Source organism: Poecilia latipinna, unplaced genomic scaffold, assembly GCF_001443285.1.
Source record: "Poecilia latipinna isolate Pla-1442-1.1 unplaced genomic scaffold, P_latipinna-1.0 Scaffold1055, whole genome shotgun sequence".
NCBI classification, from domain to species: domain Eukaryota; kingdom Metazoa; phylum Chordata; class Actinopteri; order Cyprinodontiformes; family Poeciliidae; genus Poecilia; species Poecilia latipinna.
Genome location: NW_015113671.1, coordinates 74,672 through 102,274, shown reverse-complemented (window position 1 = coordinate 102,274; position 27,603 = coordinate 74,672). Strand labels below are relative to the sequence as shown.

At 38.4% G+C, this 27,603-nt stretch overlaps 2 protein-coding genes across 7 annotated transcripts in view; both read right to left on the bottom strand.

Moving 5' to 3' along the window:
• Positions 1 to 2,263: 2,263 nt before the first annotated feature.
• Positions 2,264 to 20,622, bottom strand: ctdsp1 (CTD (carboxy-terminal domain, RNA polymerase II, polypeptide A) small phosphatase 1). The gene is made up of 7 exons (XM_015051599.1): positions 20,233 to 20,622; positions 8,016 to 8,164; positions 7,844 to 7,939; positions 6,670 to 6,726; positions 6,167 to 6,259; positions 4,997 to 5,182; positions 2,264 to 4,883 (listed from the first exon to the last, which is right to left on the bottom strand). Exons 1-7 carry the CDS (start codon positions 20,441 to 20,443, stop codon positions 4,755 to 4,757), a joined length of 921 nt encoding a protein of 306 aa, XP_014907085.1. The 5' UTR covers positions 20,444 to 20,622; the 3' UTR covers positions 2,264 to 4,754.
• A 1,811-nt stretch (positions 20,623 to 22,433) lies between these two features.
• LOC106959195 (striated muscle enriched protein kinase) overlaps positions 22,434 to 27,603 on the bottom strand; it is a 53,910-nt gene continuing 48,740 nt past the window's right edge. For all 6 annotated transcript variants that reach the window (XM_015051584.1, XM_015051585.1, XM_015051588.1 and 3 more), the window contains 7 exons: positions 27,038 to 27,202; positions 26,193 to 26,757; positions 25,661 to 25,900; positions 25,368 to 25,591; positions 25,210 to 25,285; positions 24,392 to 24,541; positions 22,434 to 24,302 (listed from right to left, as the gene is read on the bottom strand). In XM_015051584.1, coding sequence (XP_014907070.1) covers positions 24,065 to 24,302; positions 24,392 to 24,541; positions 25,210 to 25,285; positions 25,368 to 25,591; positions 25,661 to 25,900; positions 26,193 to 26,757; positions 27,038 to 27,202 — 1,658 coding nt within the window. In that variant the 3' untranslated portion in view covers positions 22,434 to 24,064. The remainder of the gene's footprint in view (positions 24,303 to 24,391; positions 24,542 to 25,209; positions 25,286 to 25,367; positions 25,592 to 25,660; positions 25,901 to 26,192; positions 26,758 to 27,037; positions 27,203 to 27,603) is intronic.

Here is a 27,603-nt window from a genome sequence, read left to right as displayed (position 1 = left end):
TTGATATCAATACTCTGACTATAGATCTACAATATGCAACATTTCCAGCAAATATTTTGACTGTAAATAAACTGGCATATTTTAGTTCTTAACTTGATGTCCATTAAGAAGTAAAGTTTTTATACTTTACTGGCCAATGGTAGCAATAGTGGACATGAGGATGATGAAAAATCTTTGATCACTGAGGTAAATCAAGATGTTGAGGGACATGAAATAACTGGAGATGCAAGACCTGCAGATTACAAATCTGCGTGCATTTCAAAAAAGAAAATAAATTCTGGCCTTAACAGATCAGGAAGTGAAGACATTTCCAGTAATAAATATGGAATCATGTCATACCTCAGATACCTGAGGTCAAGAATGTATTGATCATCAGAGCCAGGTCTTCCCCTTGACATGATACTAAGTGTTTTTTTCACTTCTTGGGGGAGGTGAATCTTTTATATTTCAAGGAATCTGTAGCTTGTCTACTAATAAATGAGAGTTCCATCCAGACCAGTGCCATCTCATCACCATTGAAACGCAGACTGGTGTCCAAGGCAGTGGTGTCCAAAGTTGGCCCTTGAGGGCCGGCATCCTGCATGTTCTATTTCTCTGCCTGGTGGTAGTAACTTCCTCCTCAGCATGTCTCCTGAGGTCTTCTAATGAGCCCCGTTTGATCCAGGTGTGATGAACCAGGGAGAGAACTAATATGTGAAGGATGCCGATTCTCAAGGACCGACTTTGGACATCATTGGTCTAAGATACTCATGAGATCAGGTTGAGGTCTGGGGAACACTGGCCCTACCTCACTGCAACCAAAAATATCAGCATGCAATGATCCAGCCTGCAGACAAAACTAAATACATCTACATCCAATGTGTTGTTTGCAACTTGGGTGCTTTGCGCATTTTCATACAAGATAGCCTTTATAAGTCTGAAACTGAAGAGACAGTACTGTTATGTTACAGAAAACAACAGAATGGCTTAGGTGCCATATTCAATGTCGTTTGTTTTATAAAATTAAACATGTCCATAATAAAATCATACTACTTGAGAAGGAGACATAATAAGACTAAAATGAGATCAAGTGGTTGAATTAAGGGATCAATGTCTGAATTAAGGGATCAGTTAGTAGTGAACATTAGACTAGGATGAAAGTTGAATACAATGTTATATATTTATGCATTCTGTTAACTAATGTCAAAATATATTCACATTATAGTATATAGCATTTCGTTAGTTGAAAAGACGTAAGCGCATGTTGTCCACTTAAGTGGACACTTGGACCAACCCTATAAAAAAAGTACAAAAACTTTTTTCCCCACCTTATTTTTATGCCTTGACAAAATCAACAACACTTTGGAAAAAAATCCTGACTTACACAATCATGCATGAAAGGGTTAAAGCAAACAAAAAGCACTTACTGGTTTCCAAGATCCTAGCCTGGTAAAAACCAGCCCCTTTACTATGCCTTGCTTCCTGCAGAGGTTCTGGGCTTTTTGCTCGTCTCTGCAAATGAGAAATGTGTTGAGGTTTGACATTTTACCCAATCGCTAACGTGACCCACGCATGCGCCAATTCGGCGCCAAGAAGCTTACCAGCTGTAAACAACCATTCTCTGTGAAACAACCATCCTCTGTGAAGAGAGAGTGCCTACCCGAAAAAGGTTTATGTCAATTCAGTATTTGGAAGCATGGCCAAAACGGACTGAACAGCTTCGTTCACTTCCGCCGCTCCCATTGCTAAAAGTACATTCTAATACGGCGCAGAAAATCAACGTCATCGTCGACAACCTCCTCCTTCTGTTCGCTGAGTGGCCCTGTCAAAAATCAACCGGAAGCAATCCTAGTCAAAGGGAGAAAGCCCAGACTGCTTGAAGCCAGAACATTATTTTTTACAGAATTTCACCGAAAGTTAATGGTCAACCTTCAAAGATCCGTATCTCAAACACAACATCCCCATTTATATTCACTATATTACATTTGAAAACTATTTTTAGTAATGGTTTGCCTTTCTGACCACTGCTCACGTCCCTTATGCAGAAGGGTAACTGCTATAGCAAAGATATAAATTCACGAACGTTATATTGTTAGAACAAGTAATTTTCTCATTTTAGGTGATTCACTATATAGATGTGTGTGTGTGCTTTTAAAGTTATGTTAAACAGCATAGACATAGAAAAGGGAATTTAGTTTCAAGATTGTCCAAACCTTCATCCTTATTTTAAACAATATTGTTAGAATTGCCATTTCTAAAACTACACTGATAAAACATTTGGTTCATTTACCACAAAATTGCCTTTAATGGACATTTTAGCCATCATATTGCTTTTTGTTTGTATTGTGCAGAACGGTGCTATCCAGAAATGTAGATTTTACTTGTGTTTGGACAATGCAGACAATAAATCCCAACAACTGTAGACGTCTGGTTGATTTTCAGTATATATTTGTATTTAGTGGTTGAGAGAAAAGCTGACTGAAAAAGCTAAAATTTCAGGCTGGAAAACTGTTTGTCAGAATTCCATTTTAAAACACATTTCTCTGATCCCCTTGAACAGAAAATGCTTTACAAAGTAGCGCTTGGACCATCTTGCAATGAGCATTTATAGGAGAGAGAGAGAAAGATGGCAATATTACATACAGTCATACAGTATTTGGTATGAGAAAACAACAAAAGTCAAAAATTAGGTTACATCTAATCATCATGAGTACAGTAAAATGAATATTCCATATATATTAATGAAATTTGTTTGCTTTATTACTGTGCAAAACAACATATACATATCTATTAATGTGTAAGAAGTACAGTATCAGCAAATGGGCCCCATAGTGACGCAATACTCATAAATGTAATCACATGACTAAACGATTTCATGTTCCTATAAATACTTTGCCAATGAATTGAAAATAGCGTCATTTCTGAATCTAACACACGTGACGATGGCTTACATGGAAAACACATTTTAAAACAGTTACCCTGTTATGTGCCTAAAACAGTAAGGTACTATATTTTCAGTTATCTGTGGGCAGTTCTGATCCATATTCTACCAAGATATGAGGTATCCAACCAAGTCTTGCATAGAAAAAAGAGCTGATTGGAAAACACTATAAATATTGTATCAGATGACCACTCCTTGGTGAAATAACAAATTAAAATCAGTAAGTATTCAAAAACAACAAGCTAACTTGATTGAAAAGTTTTTTTTATATATATATATATAAATAATTCAATAGCTCTTAATCTCCCTGCCCCATCCAAAGCCTGCTACCCAGGCTCATAGTCTAACCCACCGTTTTCATTCATCAGTGTCAATACAGGCCATTGTCATCGCAAACGTGGAACAGTGGATTGTTGGAGAATGTGCTGCTCTTCATTCCAACAGACCAGGAAAACGATCTCCAAGAAGGTGAGATTGACAAAAGGTACACATTCCAGCGTTAAATCAGCTCTACCTTGTCAGCAATTGTGTACATAGTGATTTCCTACACTTCCTACAATGCCTTTAGCAACGCTCAATAATATATTAAAAAAAAAACCTTAAGGAGTGGATGTTGTTATTTTCTGTGATTATATTTCAAATTGAAAGAATGTTAACATGGCTGCGCTACATTACAGAGTTAATATTACATCCATTTATGTCCAGAAGATGAAGAACTTCAGCCAAGTAACAGAACCAATAGTGTTGAACAGCTTCGAGGTGGATTTATCCTTTAAATCTGGACTGAACCAAACCATTTATTGCAACAGATGGTTTTATGCTCCCCAAACAAGCATCTTCTAACGTCACAAACTTGCCTCCAGGCTACAAGTACCGCCTAGGGAAGTAAATATCTCAAGCCTACTGTTTCACTACAACAGAACTTTAAATACAATCTGTTAAACCCAAGTTAAAAAGAAGAAAAAAAGTTCACGATTTGTGCGTGGCTTTAAAGCAAGGAACAAATCCGACACAGTTGTGATGCACCATTAACAGTGACTGGTTTCCAGGGGTTGGGTTGGAAGACAGTTCTGGTCCTCTGAACTCAACTGGTCATGGCGTTTATCGACCCAACAACCACTGAGAGCTGCTCTTTTTCCGGTTCAATAAGATCAAATCTAGCCTTTTTAAAAGCATGAAGTGGTGGGGAATTATGCAGTAATAATACTAAATTTTAACTTTTATGCTATTTTCTAAACATTGTTTGTGCACAAAAATCATCAGTTGCACTATAGTCTATACATCAAACAGTAAAGTGCTGTCCAATCACTTATGTTTTAATATGTTAAATTCTTACAGCTCTGACTGTAATTAATTTGAGTGAGATTATTTTATAACACTGCCTTGATGATTCCAGAACAGCGCTAAAAACAAGGGTCAAATGAACGCTGGTCCAACATGCATAGGAGACATGAATGATCTGCATTGCTTGGATGGAACACATGTCCTTTCATGTAAACCTTTCAAAAAAAATCCTTTCAGATCAGTTTAAAGGAGCATCCCATGGAGAAATCAGCGTCCAGTACCCAGGTGGAATCCAGAGGATTCGTGGCTACACTGTGTCATTAAATATTCATTCATCCTGTCTGTGTTTGACCAGAAGATGGCAGTGCCGGTCAGGAAGCTGGTTGTCTACTGGGAGGGTGAAGGGTCTGTCAGCTGTGAAGCAGCGTTGTGTTCTGGTGGGCAGTGATAGGTGGAGCTCCAGCCTCGCTGGTGTGTTCGGCTTTTTTCTCTCTTTCTGTTTTGTTTCTACGGCATTTTGTTCGGAGCTGAGGTGAAGACCTCAACAGTGTTAGCTCGGAGTCCCTTGTTGCTTGAGGACTGTGTAGACGTTGTCCACTTTGCTCAGCCTCTCGAAGAACGGGATGAGGTCCATCAGCTCGGTGTCGGACATGTCGTCGAACCAAGAAGCAACGGGAACCTTCACAGAGACAATATGGAGAATATTTAACTCAATGCAATGACTAACAGCCAGCTGTCACAGAAAAATAAGATTAAATGTCCAGAGACAGTGAAGGCTGAGTGTGCACTCACTGCGTTGTCGGGATGGAAGATGTAGGAGGCGGGGGAGTTGTCCACAATAATGACTTTGTTGAGATCACGACCCAGACGACTCAGGTCCTTCACGTAATTACCTCGGTGGAAAACACACGACTCCCTAAAGAGGCGGCAGCGGAACGCCCCCCACTTGTCCAGGAGGTCAGAGACGGGGTCTGCGTACTGACGGAAAGACACGGTCAGATTTACAGGACCCATTTAAAGACGCTTGGTTTGTGTTAGCATGAGCCTGTGTCAGAGCAGCAGGCAATGATCTCAGAAAAGTGTCATCAATAAAACTAAATATATAATCGAGTAAGTTTTCCCACAACCAAATGTGTAATTTAATAAGTCAAAGTGGAATTTGTGAATTGTCCAAAAAGTGAATTTTACAACGCCAAGACAGAAAGATATCAACAAAGGTCGATGTTCAGCTATTCCCACTCTCTTACTGCAAAGTGTAAAACATTTATAGCAGATGCTAATCTCTCCAGAAGAAAATAATTATTTTCCAAAGTTGTTTGGCCAAAAAAGGTTTGCATAAGCAAATGATTTTTCAAAACTGTAATGAAGAATGAGATGGAAATCCAAAGCAGAAATCTTAACAAATGAGCATCACATCCCTTACTCCAACACCTCTTTAACCGTACGAGCAGACAGATTTAAAAAGGTGTGGCAAAAGCAAATGAGCAGAATTACCAGTGTCATACATGACATGTTAGTCTGGAATAGCTGTTAGCATATTATGACGGACATATAGTGACAGTCTTCAGTCAGAGGCTTCTTATTGTGTGTTGCAAGACTGACTGCTGCAGGAGATCCTTTCTCCCTGCAGTTTTTTGTAAATTAGCTTGTCATAGTCACAAGTTAACTCAAAATTCTGTGGAAAGAAAACTCAAAACATTGCAAATCACTTTGTATTTCTTCACAGATTAGAAATATATCACTCTACACCGTGTTGCATCACCTCTGCCTGCAAACGTTTAGAAATATTTCCTGTTCCTGCTTGACAACATTATTTCAAATGTTCAACTGCCTAACAGTGTCTCCTTTGACATGTTTTTATTTACTGCAAGCACTGTCAAAGGTCAGGCTTTTCCACTACGGATTACCTTCTAATTTACTGTACAGAAATGGACAGATCGTCCTCCATGCTAAAGCTGTTACCTTTGCTAAACTGGCAGTGAACAGGACACACTCGAAGAGCTCTCCCATCCTCTTCAGGAACTCATCGACATGCGGCCGCTTCAGGACGTATACCTGGAAACACAGGAATCTTCAAATTGGCCTAATTTTCTCTGAAAGGCAACATGTTTCTGCAGATTCCAGTCGACAGCGTCAAATATATCTGAATGCAAAACGAAGCTGAGGGCAGCATCAGACTTGCATCTGAAGCTGAATATCAAGGTATGTGCATAGCTGGTAGTCAGACAGCATATGTGAGCCGATGAGGTTCTCCTGAAGGCGGCAGCATTGGTGTCCGAGGCCAACGTTCCTGAACCAAGTCATCCGGAACAGGCTGTGCTTGTCTGAACAAACCTATCCTGGATTACTTGAATCAGGCCCAGAGCCATGAGGCACATCATCCCGCTCTGTCAGTCACTTGAACTCAGATGACACCTGCAGACTCAGCCAATCAGAGACATGGGGAGATGACAGAGTGGTGTTACCTGGTGTACGGTTCCATCTATTTCCACGGGAATGATGAAATCTGCATTGTTCACAGGCTGGTGAAAGAGACAGACAGGGAGACGTTAGTAATTAAACATCCAGCGTCTCTGTAAAGAATATAGCAATGCCTTTTGGAGAATGAAAAAGACTTTGTATAAATATTTGCATGGAAAGGTGTTGTTCTGGTTTTTAGAAACCAGCCGGTCAGTTGATGGAAATTCACTGACAGTAAGGAACAGACTGAGTTAAACAGAAAGAAACTGAGCTGGTCTCTGGTTTCTTTAAGACATTTTCCTTACATATGGAAAAAAAACATTTTTGACTTCAGTAAACTCAGTGGGTGAGCTGCCCTGGTCCTTGAGCTGCAGTAGAAGTCCCCACCATCACACTCCCACCACTGTGTTCCTACAAGTTCTCCATGTTTACTTTTCCAGACTCATATTTCCAAAGATTATTATATTACCAAAAAGCAAATAATGAACTTCACTGTGGTTATAGGAACACTCTTAAATAGAAGACTGAATATTTCAAGAGATGGGCAGAAAGGAAGGAAAGAAGGAACAAAAAGAAAATAAACAAAGGAAGGAAGAAAAGAAGGAGTAAGAAGGGAAGGAACAAATGAACAAAAATGAATGAATGAAAACCATAGAAAAAAGGTCTTGGGCAAGGAAAGAAGGACACATGGAAGGAGAAAAATAAGGAGGAAAGAAAAGGGAAGAGACAGAAGTTTACAAAGCAAATATTTCTCAAAATTCCTATTCCAGTTATCCAGACATAAAAAAGCACTTGAATCAAATTCCAGACTTTTCCAGACTAAGCAGGAACGCTGCAGTTCACATCTAACTATTGACATGTTAGATTTAGTTTTCTCCTAAAGTGGAGTAGAGGTCTCACGTCCAGCTTATTTATTCAACTGAAGGCCTCCACCTTTCTGTTTCGAACCCTGTTATCTGACCTTTGAACCTGGTCTGAGCTCAGCACCATCAGACCTTGGGGTGGATTTGCTGGGAGGTCTACTTCCGGGAAGACTGGCAAACATTAATTGCTTTCTACAGACTTTGGATATTTTGGCCTTACAACCATTCCCACATTGATGGACAGCAACAATTTCTTCCCCAAGGACCTTGTTATTGTCATGTTTTTGTTGTACCCATAAATCCCCCTGTGACTCACCTTAAAAGAGCTGTGAACTAACGTCTCATCCAGGTCTATCACCACACAGATCTTCCCAGCGTCTTTTGACTTGACTGGAGGCAGCAGTGGCTTGACCTGGACAGAAACACACATGTTGACTGCAAACCCAACACTTTCCTCTCTGATTCAACCAAGGAGGAAGTAAGCACACCTTGGAGACTGTCCCATTCTCCTCCACTAAGAGAGGGGCGTTGTTGTTGACGGGTGGGGGTTCAGGCTGGTCCCGGCAAAGGCAACAGAACAGGCCGGAGAATAGGCCTCTGCTTCGCGGCTTCTTAGATGACGGGGAGGGAGAAGAGCCTGCAGAAAAGACAGGAATTCACAGAGTCATTCTTAACCCTCCGGACTGTACGAAGATGAACACATTAGGAGGTTTGAAAAGGAATGAGGCGCAACTACTTAATTTTAACCACTTTCTGCTTTAAAAAAGTCTGATTCTTCTCTGATGCTTTGTGGTGAATGTCATAAGTGAGGTATTGTTAGGCAAGCTGCGGATACTCTGAGGAAACCCAGAGACACACCCACTATGAAGTCAACTGGAGGCTAAAATAAAACTTCCCCTCTGGTAACCTTTGTCCAACTGGAAGCAGAAACAAAGAAAACCTGCCTTTTGTAGGCCTTGGGTCATGTGACGCTCATCATGATTTCTTTGTTTGAGGAAACTTATTTTTGGCTGACAGTGATGCTAGTTGTTCCGTTGTTAAATTGCAATTTTTTAATTTTAATAATTGTCTTCACAGACTTGGTAGATGTGACACAAATAAACATCTGCCTTGAGTTTCCACAGATTGATTCATCAAGTTCAGCCCTTAAGCCAAGACTTGGATTTATGTACAATCAAAAATCTTTAGTCTTAAATATCACCAATAAATTATTCATTAAGTGAAATTACATGCTTGATCTTTAATAGTGAAAAATATTTATTTATTTCTTTTTACCATTTTTGTCCACCGTTTTAATTACTGTATAATCCGGATAAGCCGCACCTCCAAATTTTTTTAGAAAAACCAGTAAACAGATATCTCTGCCGTTCTAGGTTTTCAACAACGATGCAGAACGCAGCAGAGGGGGGCGAACACCCAAAATTTGAGTCATAACAGGTCACATTTATTATGGTTGATAAAGAAAAAGTTGCCAAGTTTAGATTTAACTGAACTGATTATGAGGGTGTATGAGTTTGAAGAGAAAAATCTCCTTCGTTTCTGCTACTAGCATGTGCTAAATGAAAATGGGTGTCTTCTTCTCCTGCTTCTTTAGATTTCAACAGCAGCTTGCATCCATTATTGTTGCACTACTGCCATCTATTGAATCCTAATATCTATACCTCAAATTCTCCCAATATTATCTCCCAGTGTTATTTAAAAAACAAAAAATCTTCTTTTTCCCCTCAATGCTATTTAACTGATCAGCAACATTCTCAAATTTCAATTCCCTATTAAAACCTAATTCCGTTTTAATGGGCGGTTTCTTCTTTTATTTCCAATTTTGAATTCCAATGATTCACTTCCTTCTAGAGCCCCCTGGTGGTTGAAGAAAAATCCACATATAAGCCGCACCGGCCTATAAGCCGCATGGTTCAAAGCTTAGGAAAAAAGAAGCGGCTTATAGTCCAGAAAATACGGTATATGTCATAATTTCATTATTTGATTAAAAAAATATTCATTGGATTATTAACACAAACCTAGTTGTAAAACCTTGGTCTTCAGCCTACGTTTGCTTATCCACTTCAAATAACACCAGTTCAAAGTTTTGCTGTATAACAAATCTGTGTTTCCATCCAATTGTCATGCAACTTTTGTCTGAACTATTAAAATGTCATAAAAGGAAAAAGCAAAGTAGGCATGCTTCCATCTACTGGTATGAAGCAAGTCAACCAGGCTACAAAGAGTATAATTTTGTCAGATATTGACACCACTCATGTCTGTAATAAACAGGAAACAGAGGTTAGAAGCTAGCATGACTACACATCCTAAAAAAAAGAAGAGTCCTCCCCTCTGAACTGGAGGTTTTGACTCTGAAATTTTAACATCTCATGCCTCTGTAAGGCACAGATCCACCCCATGTATGGGAGTGTCCACTATGCCAGAACTTATTCCACAAATGTGATTCCATCTCCTTTTTACAAAATTTCACTGGTCGAGTCTGCCCGCTACACAAATTCTGCTAAAACTTGTATTTTTACATGAAGACCGCAAAAAACAGAGTCTACTTTTGGATTCTGCATTAGTTGTGTAACAGCATTGCAGACAATAGATTCTGACAGATTCTAGATCAGTTGATCTGACAAACCAATGGCCAAATGGATCAGTGTCCATATGACTAGCTTGTTAGCTTTCTCCACTCTGAGGATTTCTTGGTTTTGTCCAAATTCAGGGACTGTACCATTCTCTGAATTTGGAAGGGAAAGCTACGGTCCTTTCCTTCAGACCCTGTGCACCCACTATCCTGCTTCATCTGCCACTGGTACAACAACACAAGTCTTCTGTTTGGCTTGCAATAAGTCTTAGGAAAAGGTGGACTATGACCGGTCCCCTTCACATCTGGGGAAAAAGGAGGACTCATTGGAAGGAGAATTTGAATTTAGACAGCCTTCGTCACATTGCTGTGCAATTGGCGTTTGAAAGGATGTAGTCCCTGAATGGCCATTACTTTCCCAACAAGCTCCCAGTGAAGACATCTTGCTACACCCAAGACAACTAATATCAATAATGTTTGGAACTCTATAAAAAGTTGTAACCAGGTTCAACAAACACTAATAATTACCTCAGACTTAAATCTTAAATGGAAGTCCCAGGGATCTGGACAATCTGGAGATGTAATAGATGCCAATGTAGTTTCTTCTTTGTGTCATGTTAAAAGTCTGTGGGGCTAAAGACTGAACTCCATCCCTCTCAAAGGAACATTTGTAGAGAATTATGACTTCCAGTAGAAAGTTAGGAAGTCTTTAATTCATAGCTAATTAAAGCTGAAGTATTGTTGGTTTCAAGTCACAATCGCTTATCTTAGTTACAAAGTTTATTCCTCCACCTGTCATCCCTCTAATTAAACACTTCTCCAAACTCTTTTCTTCCTCATGCCAGACTTTGCTTCCATCTCTGTTCTCTTGCTCCATCCGGACGTGACCGCGTTACTAACACACAAACCTCTGTTGTGGTGCTCTCACGCCTCTTTTTTTCCCTCCTCCTTCCCCTCCATTTGTGGATTCAAACCAACGGTGTGACCCTCCGCCGGCCTCTGCCGCGCACAGGCCAAAACAGGAAGAGGAAACAGACGGGTATCACTGGGAGGAAGCTCCTTGCCAGCAGGTTTTAAGAGGAGCAACACTACTACTGTCCCATGATTTCAGAGTTTGTTTTCCTTGTCATGAACAGTTTCTCCTATGTTTGTGCAAATTCAGCTTCCTCTTTACTCTAAACAGCAATTAACGCTGTAATTTGCAACAGATAAAGCATCTAATGTCATAAGAAACACACAGAGGAAGACTTATGTTTTCTTATTTCACTCCTTCATATCCTCAGGATTTCAGCTTCAGTCTCATGGCCTTATTTGCTCTCAGGAGTCTTAATTCACTTCAGTGTTCCAGCCTCCCCACCCCACCATCACATGCCTGTCTGCAAGAAAAATGTCCAACTGGGTGCTGACTGCAAAACACAGAGCATGAATGAACTTACAAAAAAAGGGGGTCTGTGAAAATGACAAAGAGAGAGCTAACATGTAGCAAAAAGGAAAGTACTGGAGGCATTTAACGAAGAAGAAAAAGATGTCTGACTGATGGGTAAACCTGAAGCAAAGGTTTTAGGTCAAGAAATTCAAGTGCCAGTGATCTTGTTCTGCGCCTTAAAAAAATGTGTGTTCTTCAGGAGAGCATTAAGGTTTTCTGTTGCTTTTTTCGTAATACTATGCTCTACTACCTTACCTGCGAAAAAATGCTAGATAGAAGGAAGAAATTTAAATTCAGATTCTTTTGATGCGTTAAAGTGAAACACAAACAGGAAGTAAATAGTACATTGATTGTGAAAAATCAACACTTTCTGTTTTCTCTTCCTGCTCAGCTTATCAGCTTGTTGCAATTTGAGATGGCTGCAGACAAAAATAAACTCAACGCGTATTTCCAGTGCAGCATAGAGAGACACTTACCAGCTCTTCTGGTGGAACCAAAGGGGCGCCCTTTAGAAAGATGGCTGCTGGAATGCATGCAGCCAGATGAGACAGAATTCAGTTTTTGACTCTTTACATCTTTGACTGAAATCATACCTCTACATACCACACTACAGGAAAAACAACTAACAATAATAATGATAAAAATATTAATAAATAAAATAATTACAGCTATCATTTTCTACTGTTATTATGAAATGCTATAATAATAATAATAATAATAATAATAATAATAATAATGAATACTCTAATTACAACTAAAATAGTTATTACTATTGATATTAATTAGAGAAAAATAAACATGATTATGACTATACTTATTAATACTTTGTATTATTAATTGACAATAATAATAATAATAAGCACTAATAAGCACTAATAAGCACTAATAACTATTGATATTATTAATTCCTACAGCAGCAACACTCAGTAAATATAATTAAAACCATCAGTTATTACCATTATCATGCAATAATTATAAGAAATATTACAATTACAGTAATACTGTTTTGTGTTATTAATGATAATAATAATTTTGACATTCATGCTTATACACACTTCCTATTGACTATAAAAGCATAAACTAGCAGCAAGGCCAGCACTGTTGCATAATCTGCTCAGCTGACATTTAACACTAACACTTTAAACTAGACAGAGAATGAAAGTCAGAAAAGTACAGGATGGCTCTTTTTCTCCAGAAGAGCATCCAACAAATATATGAGAGCATAAAGTTGTGGTATAATGCAAGGTGTAGCATAACAGAGTTAAGTATCAAATTTAAGTCCAATATGCCACCCAGAAGCCCCTCTGTTTCACCTTCAGCTCTTTTAATGAGCTCAAACCACTTCAAGAGGCCATGGAACACCAAAAGCCTTTATTTGCATCTATATTGCTCTAATTCTTCTAGTAAAAGTCTCCTAATTGTTATTTGAACAAATTTTTGTAGCATTTTACAATCTTAAAAAAATAAAATACAATTCATGTGGTTTTCAACAAAGATCAAAGAATCAAGTAAAAAAAATTGCTCTGGTTACAGAACAATAACTGGAGCTGCTGTTTGGAGCCAAGCAGAGCCGGAGACACTGAGACACGGAGACACGGAGACGTGCAGACTGGAAGGATCCCAACAGCCAACCAGAGGATGCTTCATAACAACATAGCACCGATATGAACATCTATCATATTCATATCTATATCTGAATATTGCTCTTACCAGTAGGCTGCACAGTGGTGCAGATGCTGTTGCCTTGCAGTGAGAAGGTTCTGAGTTTGATTCCCAGCCTGGGGTCTTTCTGCATAGAATTTGCGTGTTGGGTTCTCTTCGGGTACTTCGGCTTCCTCCCACAGTCCAAAAACATGACTGTAAGGTTAAATGGTCTCTCTAAATTGTCCCTAGGTGTGAGTGTGTGTGTGCATGGTTGTTTGTCCTGTCTGTCTCTGTGTTGCCCTGCGACAGACTGGCAACCTGTCCAGGGTGTACCCCACCTTTCGCCCAGAACGTTAGCTGGAGATAGGCACCAGCACCTCCCAACCCCACTAAGGGACAAGAATGTATAGAAAATGGATGGATGGCTCTTACCGGTATTATGAACATTTTGCTACATTTCATGACATCGCCTACATTACTTCAGATAAAATCCCCACAATCCCACACTGCATCACTGTCACATGACCAAACAAACACCACATATAAACAAGGTGGAAAAAAATTTTATTAACCAATGTGTTAAACAATGATAAACATCGATATGTTAGCGCAGATATCGCACATCCCTACTTAATAACATTTAAGTAATTGGGAAAAAAAAAATCCCTTTTTTTCCCCAATTAATAACAATAAATACAACCTAAGCTATATCCATGCAGAGACCTGGACTTTGACTGGGCCATTGCAACACTTTTTTTTTCTCTCATCCAGCTTGAGCTCACAGATAATCTCATATCTGATTCAAGAATACTTCAATACATCAGATAAACTAGTTGTGCTGCAGAACACACATCACCACACCTCCCTTACTGAGTTTTACAGCTAGAATAAATCTTTCCATCACAGCAGTTTATACTTCTACCTACTCTGTGTCTTATTAAATTTCGGAGAATTTCACGTTCTGACTTTGATGTGAACTTGCAGGACCATCCATTCAACGAAGATGACCAGATAAAAGCTAATCAGCTGCCTTCTGCTGCAGCTAAACTCAGTAATTATATAGGAGCTCATTTTTATGTTTTTTACACTTTTTTGTAAAATTCATTGCCCTGTAAAAGCAGGCACATTGATTTTATTGAGGGGTAACTAACTAACTAACTAACTAACTAACAGTAGTGCATTAAACACAAATTCTCTTTTATGAAGTCAGTTATTGTGTTCTGATGATTAAAATGCTAGGGTGGATTAAATAGTTTCCTCAGCCTGGCATAACTGAAATCTGTCATCATTTCCCCGTAATAATCCACATCTTCCCCTCATGATTTTTTAAATATTTCTGCCTCTTCATGTTCAACTTCAGACATCAGATACTTCAGTCGAGTTCTGCGGCTCATCTAATCTCCTAACCTTAGCTGCTAAAAACATCGCTAAAAGCGTTTAAAATGCTGACAGAACTGATGATGCCTATTAAAAATCAGCTTTGATCTCACAGAAAGTTTTATTTAAAAAACATAAAATAAAATGGACAACTATAAATTTATGGCAAATGTTTCTACAGTTGTGGAGAAAATGAGGATGATAAAAGGAAATAAACAAAGAAAAGTTTTTAATCCAGATATATAATATAATTTAGGTATATGTAGTAATATAATAACTGCAGGTTTTACCAATTTTTCCGCTCTTAATCAAAGCGGAAAATTTGCTGTGATTAAGCAATTTTTCCACTAAAGCTGGCACTAAAAGCAACAGCTTTATTTTAGAAAACTCATGCTCCACAAATATCAACAAGACAGAGAAGAAAATTTATCTCTCCGTGTTTTTATTTATATTTAAAATAAAAACATGAATGAAAGAGTGGCTCTTTAAGAATAATGATACATTTCCTATATAGCTACTTATCAAAAATGTTATTTTATTTCTCCAAACATGCTTTATGTCACTCAACTGGGTAAAAATGTCTGTCAGATTTCAGGCTCAAACATCAACATAAAGCTTCATCCAGTGGCTGTCAGCTACAGTGAGCCAACATTCCCAACATGCATCAAGGCAAAGTTACGCAACAGATTCAGCTGCTGCACATGTACAAGAAACAAGCACCACCACTAACATCTGCTCATGTTTCACCTGATCCTTTATTGCCAAAACATGCTCTTCTTCTGTGGTGGAGGTCTGATCTGCTGCTGAAATGTCAGTGCCGTGTTGGGACTGCCACTGGCTCCAGGATTATTCAGTAACCTGCACATTTCTTGTTAATGTTCAACTGGAACAACTGGAACTGTACAGTATGCCGTTTTGTTCTTCTGGGAGTTTATCTCATTGCTACTCATCCAGGCATGTAAGTCTGTGTGTTCCTGTTTACCTGAAAAGATTGAAGTTGTGAAGATCCAAATTGGTACAATTTGAAAATGAAAACCCCCACTTTTTCTCAGTCACTAAATACATAAAACTAGAGCAATTTCATTCAATTTTACAAATAAAAACAAAGTTCTGATGCATACATTTTACTCTCCACACATTTTCTGTTGCATTCCACACCATTGTACCCTCTAAAGCAACCACCAGGTCAAAGGCCAACACCAGGGCCCCGAAACAAACAATGAGCTTGTGCAGTCATTCTCGATGACCAAGAAGTTTTATTGTGAAAATCAGAAGTGTCTGTGTCCTGTCTGACAAGTCAGATGATTTGTTTGGCATGAACAGTGAAGTGTGTGGTGCGGCTCAGGAGGAAATTTCTGTTTTATGGCTAGTAACATCAACATTTATAGTTAGTAATATCTGTGTCCCCAACTAGATTTCCTTACAGCGTACTAAGAGTGAAATATAGAAACTTACTTTAAATCACAGGCTGTCAAAGTGGGAACAAAACATACCTCCAGCATGTAGAAACTGATACATGTTTGGTAAGTTCTTATAGATTTAACGTAAAGTCGCGTCCAAACGTTCAGACCTACAGGTACAAAATCACCAGAGGGCTGTTTCATAAAAGTAGAATTACAAAATCCAGGATAAGAGATAAAGCCAGGCTTGACATAGCACCATCATCCTGACTCATCCTGACTTTTATCAGTATCACAAATACCAAACCAGATTCAGGAGGTGCAGCTATGTTGAGCCAGGCTAAAGTAATTCAGATTTCTTCAACAGACCAATGAGATCGATCACAGATTCGCTGATGCTACGCACTATATAAACTGTGTACATCATAAGTCACACCAAACAAACAGCATCTTTTTATTGAGGATTGTGAGGAATTGAAGCTCTTCATATTCAAGAAAAGAACCCTGCTACAACAGCAAATGATAGCAGATCAATTGAATACATAATTAGTGCAAAATATACATTTCCAAACCATTTTTTAACTAAAAACCATCCTAATCATACTTGTAATTGCTCAAATAAATAACTTTAACTTAATATGAACATTCATGTTAGTCTTTTTTAACATCTTATGAATATTTATACAGAACAAACAAAATTAAACATAAGAGCATTTTGCAGTATCTAGGAAGTATGTGAATAAAATATTTACTAGAATGTGCAAATGACTTACTAATAACTTGCAAAGTCCCTACCTATATCGCCTTTAATTAGTTTTACCTATAATTTACTTCCTGATTGAGTTGTGATGCTTTTGTTTTGAAGGGACAATCTATTGTTTAACTGTTAGCGCAAAGACAGCTTAACAGATAAAATGCATCTAATTATCAGCCCCCTTGATGGAGACAAAAGCATATTTATGATGTAAATAAGTACAAGTATCAAAAGTATGCTAAAACTAATATGGACTTGTTTTATTACAATACAATTGTTTCTTTATCAGCCATTTCTCTAATCCTCTCAAAACAGCAATGGTCTACTAAAGGCCTTTCTGTCAAACTGGAACAGTGGTCTCCAGAAACCCAATCGAACAGTAACATAATCCACATGGATCATTTAAAAATTGATAATAGTATTTTCTACCATCATAATGTTAAAATACTTGACTGGATACCAATATTACCTTATAGTATTTCATGCAGCATAATTAAAAAGATAGAAGCAGACAGACTAGAAAACAGAATCAGTAACTAAATTCATTGCTTTCTGATCGGTGTGATCGATGACTGAACAGATCAGGCTCCAGGCTTAACTAAACCTGGCTGTCAGCATGGTGTAGAGCAGCTTAGCTGCACAGGATAAATCGCCATGGTAACTTATACATTACTGCTTTTGTAGATGGAGGTTTAACTCAGCCAGGATATCTGGAAAATCTTAAGGAAAAGCTTCATCTGCTACCCTGGTTTTGTGAAACAGTCATCAGCAAAGTCAAAAATGGCAAATGCCCTGATGAACATCACTGCTCAATATCTGGAAAATATAAAATCATGCAACCATTGTTCATTAAGGTTTGATAAACTCCATCAAATGAAATATGATGTTCTACCAGACATTGTGACAAAGAGGTCTATTGCGATTGCCTTGTTGAACACACTGACACTACACTGATAGTTCATATTTAGAATACTGCACCTTTCTACTTATAAACAAAGTTTCCATGTAAGCATGGCTAAAAAAATATATATTGTGTGAAAAAGTACAATATTCACTCATTTCACAAAGTAAAAGTCATATTTGTCACACATAGAGTGAAATATTTCAAGCCTTTATTTATTCCAATATTGGTTAAGGCTTACAGATAATAAAAGTGTACAAATCAAAGACCTCTTGCCTTAGCTCCAGACATGCAATGTTAAGAAAATATTTGCAAATTGGTCTTCACTCATCTGACTTTGAGTCATTATGGTCGGCCTTATGTTAGAAGCTCCAACAGCTTCACACTTCTTCAAGGTTTATGAGTGTATAGGATTTATGGTGATTATGTAGGGAACATTTGTGAGGCTAGACACTGGTGTTGGACAAAAAAACTCTACCCAACTCTACCTCGACAAAGGTCTAAAAATCAACCACAGTTGTCTTCTGCGCTCCTGTGAGAGAGGTTTGACTGACAGACCGGCCTACCAGGTCATGTCTGCACAGTTAACAATAGTCACTCCACTGTTACAAACTCAGTGACTTTCTCACTACATTAAGCAACATTTCAGACAAAAAATTGCAATCAGCCAAAACTGGAATTGGCAAGTCAGGCTTTTTAAAGACTGTAACCGGCTTAATTGAAGGTATGGAAGCGATTGGAACACTTGAATTCAATACTTTGGATGGTTAATCCAATATTTATGGATTAGTCAAAATGTTGGGTAATCCAATATGCCCAATAATGGCTACATGTAGTGTATGTAACTTCACATAGGTTACATACACTACATAACAGTGTATGTACATGTTGTCAAGCCTAGTTCAGACCCAGAAAATGTCTTTCCATTATTGACAGAGTGCAGCAGGCAGGTCAGTTGTGGCAATACAAAAAAATAAAAACAGGCTAGAAGGTAACAAATATCCCAGCACCTGTATCATTTTATGGCAGCATGCATATAGCGGCTTATATGACAACACAATAAATATAATTAAGCAGAAAAGAACATCTATTAGTTAAATATGTGGTTTATCTTATGTCTTCTGTATGCCAATGACATTCACCTAAAATTTGGTCATGAGAGTAACGTTTTAGTTTTTAGCTATAGAGATCAGAGCTTTTACAGATGTTTTATAATCTATAAGCAAAAGTATTATATTTAGTGACTTTTCAGACAAAACAAATTTGCATAGTACAAAACAAAAATGAGCAGGGCAGGCTTTTTAAAAACTGGCAATCGACCAGAAAACTCCAATCGGGGCATCCCTACCATAAAGTTAACTTTCAGTAACCACAGTCAGTCTTTACTTACTAATCATACAGAAACAGCAATAAAGCTAGATTTTTTTTCCTAAAAAAATCACACCTTTCACAGCTTTTCTACAATGACACTCCCTATCCCAACAAAATTTTGTCAGATATTGCACAACACACATACTTATGAATCTGATATTTTAAGACCTGTAAATACTGCATTGTCTATGCTGATGTAGGAGAAATACAAAAGCTAAACTGAGTCAAAGACCTAGATCCCCTTTAACCTGATTTATTAAACCAAAACAAAACTATTTTTTTCATTTTGTTTTTGAATTTTGTAACCCCTAATTATGTGGATATTTTTGTAACAAAAATATCCACAAGAGAAAACTGTATTTTCCACTCTTCTTTCTCTCAGTCTGCATAGCTTACACATAGAAACTGATATTTATGGTTACTAATGGAAACCATACCAATCATTAATATAAGACCTTAAAATTATATATAAATAATTACTGCTCATCAAAAAAATGCTGAATGATGAGTAATCTATTATTACTTTTAAACATCTTCGATATAAGTAGAAATGAAAAGAAAAATCTGGAATATTTGTAGTTTCACTAAAATAGTTTGAGATCAGAAATGTTGAGTAAAAGTCTAAGTGATACATATTATAAAATGTATCAAATCAAACTGCAAAAATAAAATACAGTATTTGCTTAAATAACAATATTAGGGCAATATTCTATAAAACTTTCACAGGTTTTTTATTCAATTGAATTTAATGGTGTTTCAGAATCTATTTGCAGTCTGAGGTAAGCATTTTTAATGGTGTGTAATTAACATTATATTTATTTACAGTAATATATTGTAATAATTACTTTTTATTTAACTATATTCGTTATTATTTCTAATACTTTTCAGTAGTATTACTTATTTTAATTGCATTCATTTTGTTAAGAGAGTATTATACCGATGCAAAAAATTGACACGTTGGGTTGATGTGTATGATCAGGCTGCGGGGACGTCACTTCCTTCACTTTTATCAGAAGCCAAAGGGCCGCAACGATCATCTCTGTCCACACAACCACCAAACTTTCACAGTTCAACTGCGTCAAGTTGTTTTCTGACTCTTTTCATGGAAAATGAGAGCAGTAGTCTGTAATGAGCTGTAAGCAGATTACTGCAGTTTTGGATGTTGAACTCTGACCACGCAGCTGCACCAGAAAAAAAAGGAAAAAAAAAAAAAAAACTTTTCCTGACATGACAGCAGAGGACAAAAATGAACACACTCACCCTTCTCTGACGCGGCTTTATTTCCCTCTTCATCCCGGCTCACTTGGGTGATTACTGAGGACGGATTGTCCATCACGTCCAGATCCCGGATCTCACGCTTTAAACTTATGGGTTGTTTCGCCGACTCCGGTGCTGTTGCATGAACTGAACATGTACGAAAACAAAACTGAAAGGCGCCGGAAAAGTGGCAAAGCAGTCGCCTAAAGCGCATCCATTAGCTCTGCCGCAGGGTCTACTCTCTAAGCCGCTGACGTAGAAAGTTAGAAAGTTACCAAACATTTGTTTTAAAGAGTTGGTAACTTTGATTCAATATGGTGCTCAACTCCGTTCGCAATTTCAAGATACAAACATGGAGGTTTCAAGGCGCCCCTTTTTCACTTAAAGTGGCGCAGGAAGAGGGAACCGCCGTCACCGACACTCCGCCTCGCCGCGTCGACACATTTAGCTACGGTCCCTTAAACCGAACAGGACAAAGTTGCTCCAAAAGTTACACTGTGTTCTTTTAAGTTCAAAATACTCTATGTACCTTCATAATATATCCATGATTTACCGTGTAAACTTGTTAAAGTGCGCAAAATGCGTTCGGGACAGAAGGTTACGGTCTGAATGTGACTTAAAAAGCCGAAACTAAATGATAAGTACGGTATTCAAAGACAGCTTTGAATAACAACTGTTCAGTTGTTACGAATAGTGTTTTTTGGATGTCTAGGTTGATGCAGGCTGCAACCTTATAGACTGGTTCTAAAAACAACCTCAAGAGCAAAACTTTTTTAAACTTTTATTTTTCCTTTGAAGTGGCAGCAGCTCAGGAACGCCCAGTTCGGGTCTCCTTGAAACTGCCTACAGTAAGGGAGCATCACGAAAAAGTTTCTTTAACGTCAACAAAAACTGTTTACGTAATTTTTATAAATAAAAAGAAAATGTATGCAATACAATATTTTTTTATGTTTGAGCAAAATAATTCTTTTTTGTTCCCTTTACGATTAAGAATTATGTGGGGGGAAAACGTAACTGCGAAATAATATATATATATATATATATATATATGCGTACATCCGCACTGGCCACAATATCAGGTACACGTCTTTCTTCATATAACTTCCTCAAGTCTAATTCAGATATATAAAATAACAGTCCTCGGAGATTTTTATTCATATTCTTCCGTAATATTACTACACGGTTCCTCCAGAATTGTTGCCAAAGTCGCCATAACGCTATTTTTTATTTACTGAAGATTATTTTTCGAAAAGACAAAACATATATATACAAATGCTGTACAAAATCCAATAAACTGACCTTATGCATTATGGATTATTCTTTTTCTTTTTCAGTCCTGAGGGGCAAGCGAGGAAGATAAACTTGTTTTTGGGCGCTTTTTTTTTTTTAGCTTTTGTGTTTAGTAGTACCTCTTCTAGCCACAAGAAGGCACCCACGGCTGAGTTCATGGAGTATTCTCAAGTAGTCAAATTTGCCTAATTATCAACATCAACGCATTCCAATTTCAGCCTTACCAACACAATCCATTTCATAACCATTAAATCCATTGCAGATTGTCATTATCGGTTGATGATTTTTTTTTTTTTTTAAGATTTTTTTGGCTCTATAGTGGTCTTTATTTGAAAGTGCTAAGACAGAAGTCTTAGCACTATAGAGCCAAAAAGACTCAGGCAGCTGTGGCACATAGCAATCTTTACCTACATTCCTATGTAGGTAAAGAGAGAGGGAGGAGACATGTGGCAAAGGTCATCAAGCCAGGAATTGAACCTGCAATGACCGCATTGAGGACTAAGACCTATTTATGTGGGATGTGCTTAACCCATGGGCCACCACAGCACCTCTGATATTCAGTCTTTTTAAGGAATTATGGACAGAGATGCTCATAAAAACTACTCAGGATTTTCTGAAAACTAGTATTAAGATTCATAATATTGGGGTCAAGTATGCACACCTCCTTACAGCACCCAATGATAAAAAAGTGTAGAAAAACATACCAAGTGAGAATGATTTTTATTCAAATTCAGTCCATACAAATGGACTGAATTTGTATGGTGTGTTAGTAGCATAGCTAACCATATGCTTCTGCATGTGAAAATGACTGCCGGATAATTTCTAAGGTCAGAGAAAAATAACGTTTAGATCATGTTCCCTTGCCATTCAGGGCTCCCATAGACCCTAAACCACACTTAGCAAAACACATAATATTCTGAAATGTATGAATATTTTATTACATACTATCTCGTAAAAACATTTTCATCTTTTTCCACATATAAACACCGCAACTGGGTACATTTACAAATCTTGAACCATCCAAAGTCATACAAAAGGACTGATAGAGCAATACATGAGGCATTCAAATGTTACAAGGACTCCATGTATATTTGCCTAAATCTGTGTATGGATGAGTTACCTCTTGTAATATCCAGATACTGCAACCGATGAAGACACACATTAAATATGAACATTTTTGACATTTATCCGAGGCACTGACTGGACGACCGAGATTTAAGCAACCAGATCAACCGACTTGTAATACTGACAAATTATGGCAACTAAGTGTCACATTACACTTTATAGAAAATCCACTGTTCACAGCTGGATCATGATTTAGAGTTGATCACAGAGCAAGAAGCAAGATTCCCCATAAACAGTTTCCCTTTAGACTCAACATCAATAACAAGCATCTTCTTTATTACATTTTTTTTTCTTTTTCGCCTTACAGTTATATCGAAAACTGACTCAAAAATATGCACACACATGCAAATAAATTAACATGAAAAAGCAAACATATCTTAAAGAAGGGAAAAACAATATTTTTGGTGTTTTAAAATGAGAAAATGTAGAATAAGTTAGCAGTTTTAATAGTGGTACATTAGCATGACGATTACCACCAAACTGCATGACAAAAATGGGTTTTTAAGATAAAACTACTAAAGAAAGCATCTTGGTATCAACAGTGATGGGCACTGCTAACTGAAAAGTTAGCTATACTAAACCTAAAGCCCTAATCATCAAGATTAGTTCCGCTAATGCAAATGCACTACACCAACATTGTATTTAGTGGAAGCTAATACTAATGTTCTATAATTCAGTTATGTTAGCACATTTATGTTTTTATCTTGTTCTGTGATGCATATTATTTTGTTTCTGTATGTTTCTTGTACCAACTTAAGTTGGGGTTTAGCATTAGCTAGACTACAACCCTCAAGAACCAATTTAATTATGACATAATTTCCATGTTCTATAATTCAGTTACATTTTTTAATTTATGTTTTTATCTTGTTCTGTGCTGCATATTATTTTGTTCCTGTATGTTTCTTGTTTGCTTTAAAGTTATTTGGTAAAAAGAAAATGAAAAAGAATGTTCGGAGAGGAAACAGAACTGGTAGCAGATGTCAAATGGTTTTCAACTGAAAGTTTACAAAACAACCAAGTAAATTAGTGCTTTAGAATTAATTTGGAAATATTAATTTAGGGTAAACTAAGTGCACTTTTCTAGGTTAGCAAATGGCTGAATGAAAAATTAGTTATAGTATAGTGGGCACACTTCCAGTTATGAGTGGAAGTGTGCCCATCACTGGATATCAAATGTAGGGCAAATAAAAGGCAAAGTTAGAATTAACAAATGACAAAGAGGCTAAAACCAAAAGTCTTCCTGTCCTTTTAATACAGTTTATAAGGAGTTCATGAGTTGAATGTATTCTCTGTGGTCTGCAGCTCCTGTTAAGTTTTTATTTGTTCCAAAGTAACACATGGATTCCCGTGTGGGTCCAACTGTCTGCCCACGGTGCTTGATATCAGCAGTTGTTCTGTTGGGGCTACTCCTGCCCAGTGTTCACTTGGGACTGGGTAGGTGTGGCATGGTGCCAGACGCTGGGTTGCGTGGTGAGCCTTGGTAGGTGCGCAGCAGCACCTTGTGCTTGGTGGCGGTCTCTGTGCGACAACTCTGCTGCTCCACCAGGAACTCCTTCAGTCGGCTGGAGGTGAAGGTGAGCGTCTGCCTCCGGAGTTTCATCAGGTACGAGTCCTGCAGCCAGGCCTGGGTGAAGCAGTCACGCGTGGTTGGACGAGCCCTGAAAACACACAAATGCAATTTAGGATCTTTATGCTCATAAATCTTGCTGATTTTTTATCACATTATGTTGGATAAATGAGCAGTCACCATGGATAACTGCTCAACATCTTCTTGAGAAAAACTGAGGCACTTTGGGAAACATTTGGGTAAAGTTTGCTAGGGTCAAACTTGGCCATCAGGATTTTAGATTCAACTTGCCGAGGGTCCTTATCTTCAAAGGGCAGTCGACCACTAAGCCTGAGAGAAAAGAACAAACAATATTAAAAGCTTGACAGCAGCTACAGTACAGAACATATCACACTGAACCATTAACACTTCATACCATAAGTGAGGTTGTGTGAAGTATGTATGAGAAGTCAGAGGTAAACCAAGACTCTTTGCCATGTTTTAAAAATACTCAAAGTTTTTAGATTATGCAGCCTTTTGGTATTTGACTGTTGATTTGATAACTGCTTCTTTTGCCAGCCAGAAAACAAATTCCTCTCATTAAACCTAAATTGCTAGGGTGGATGAAAGAAATAAAATGAAATAACATGAGACTTATGTAGTGCTTTTCAGGAGCCTCAAAAATGTTTTACAATGAAATGAGTCATTAACATTCACACACTGATGGTGGCAAGCCACTGGATAGCAGCTACAGCTGTACTGGGATAGTCTAAAAATGGATGAATGAACAGATGGACAAATGGACACACAAACAATGAAATTGTTGGATGGACAGATGGTCAGTCAAACTGATGGACAGATGGATGGGCTGATGGATGATTTGAAAATTCAGAATTAAAAAACATTCCTCCTGTCCAGTAGATCATCTCCACAAACTGTTATTCCAATTCTCTCCCATCAGGAATCCAGACTGACCTTCCAAAAGTAAATGATGACTTTAAGGATGTGATGAAACTTACATGATGTAGGTGACGACACCAACGGTCCAAATGTCAGCAGGAGGACCAACAACTTCCCCTTTGATCATCTCAGGAGCTTAACAGGAGGAAGATGTTTGAGAATCAAACTGTGCTTTTGTTTTGAAGTGTGGAAGATGAGTTGTGACGTGGATCCTTACCCATGTACTCCAAGGTTCCTGCTCCTGTGCCCTTGGGTTCCAGGTGGAGGGGGTTGAAACTCTGAGCACTGCCAAAGTCTACAATCTTAACCACGTTAAGGTTAGTCACCAGGATGTTCTCAGGCTTGAGGTCTAGGTGGAGGACTCTGCGGTTGTGGAGGTACTCCACCGCCTGGAGGATTTGAACCAGGTAGCCAACTACATCATCTTCTGAATACCGAAACCTTAAAAAAAGGGAGCATTTAAACAGCTGCCTGAGTCTATAAACCTCAGCTTGATATTCTCCTTCCTACCTGTCAGCGAGGCTGAACAGCAGCTCTTTGCCAGTGCAGTATTCAGCCACCAACACCAGGTACCGTGGTGTGACATAGGCCTCGTGGAGAGCCATGACCTTCTCACTATGAAGTGACTTTAGGATCTCATACTCCTTCAGCACTCCCTGCTTGCTCTCCTGGCTGTAGGGAATGATTTTGGCCATGTAGATCTTCCCGGTGGCGTTCTCCCTGCATTCGCGGATCACCCCAAACCGACCTCTGGACACAAGAAACACAGCAGCTTCAGCTACAGGAGGCACAAATCTAATCTGATCAAAAGATGAACCTCCTAAGATACCACTGGACATACTCTTTTACTCTTTAAGGACACTTTTTCGATGTGAGTTATAACACATTAAATTTTTATTTGATGAAAATAATGTATTTTTGAACAGAATTTTGAATTCTAAATAAAAAAAATAAGATTAAACAAGAATATTTGGAGGGTGTTTCATGGAGTATTCCAGTTTTTCCCCTGACTACAATTAGATGCAGTTGGATTCTGTCTAACCTGGCCTTCTCATCCAGGAAGGTGTATGGTTTCTGTGGAACTCCTTGTCTCAGAGCAGTAGAGGGCGTGCTGTGTCCAGATGGGGTACCTCTGATCGGGGTGTTGGCACCCTCTGCAATGGGGCTCAGGCTGGAGGCCTGGAGAACTGGTGGGGAAAAAGACACCGGGGTGGGAGCCACGTGTGCCTTGGTGGCGGTGGTGGGGACGTAGCTGGGTACGGATGCAACCAAAGGTTTGGTAGGGGTAGAGGGCGGGCTTACAAGAGGAGGCGGGGTCTGGGTCATAGGGGTCACCACGTTTATCGGACTCTGGGGCTTGAACAAGATGAAGGACGGAGAGGCTTTGACTGTGCCAGAGGAAGGCAGAGCACTGCTTTGCTTTTCCTCTGGGCTTATGCTAGCAAACAATGATGGAAAACCTATGGGAGGGTCAGAGGTCAGGGCAGATGGAGGAGGAGAGGTTGAGAAGGTGGAAGTGACTCTGACATCTGGGTTAGGTTTCAGCGCTGATTCAGGTGGAGTTGGGACTGTTTTTACTACAGCAACTGCAGGTGAAGCTCCTCCTTCTGCACAACAGATACAAGACAGTGATCACTAGGAGATATTGGTCTCATGTTATGGAAACTACATCTGCATTCAATATCTCAGTCTGCATCAGGAAACTGTCATAAAGCAGAAGAGAAGACGGAGGATAACTTCATCATACTGTTTCTTCTTTAATTGTTTATTATAACCTTTTGTCATGGTTATTACTCTAATTTGTCATTTCCACTTCCTATATCATTCCTGTATTGATCCACAATAATAATAATATTATTGATTGTCTATATTAAGGCGAAAACTCACCTGTTGAGTCCAGGCTGACTGGAACAGAACAGTTGCTGTGAGGACCTTGTCCTGCCTTGTTGACGCAGGAGACTCTGAATCTAATAGGCCCCCCTGGTGGAAGGTCAGTGACATTGTAGTAACAGTCAGCTATCCCAGTGGCCACAGTTACCCAGTTAGAATCAGCTACAGAAAAACACAAAAGATTTATTTTTAAAAAACGTACAGTAATAAAGCATGCTGCACGAGTTCAGCATTACGACACACAAAAGATTAATGAACAAGATCAAGCTTAGAGAACATATTGTAGTTAACATTATGGCCACTAGGTGGGAGTGTTGGCATGCTTATCAAGTAAATAATTAGCTTAGCATCTGTCACAGTGTCTAATTCCCTCTTAAGATGAATTGAAAGCAGCTTGACTTATATAAGCAACCAATTTAGTAACTTTACACAAATATAACTGTGGACATTTAATAAATACTTAATCTTCTGCTCCAAATTCAGGGTTCATAAACATTCCAGACTTTTTAACACTCATTTCCAGACTTCTCAGGCCTTTACATTTATCCATCCATCCATCCATC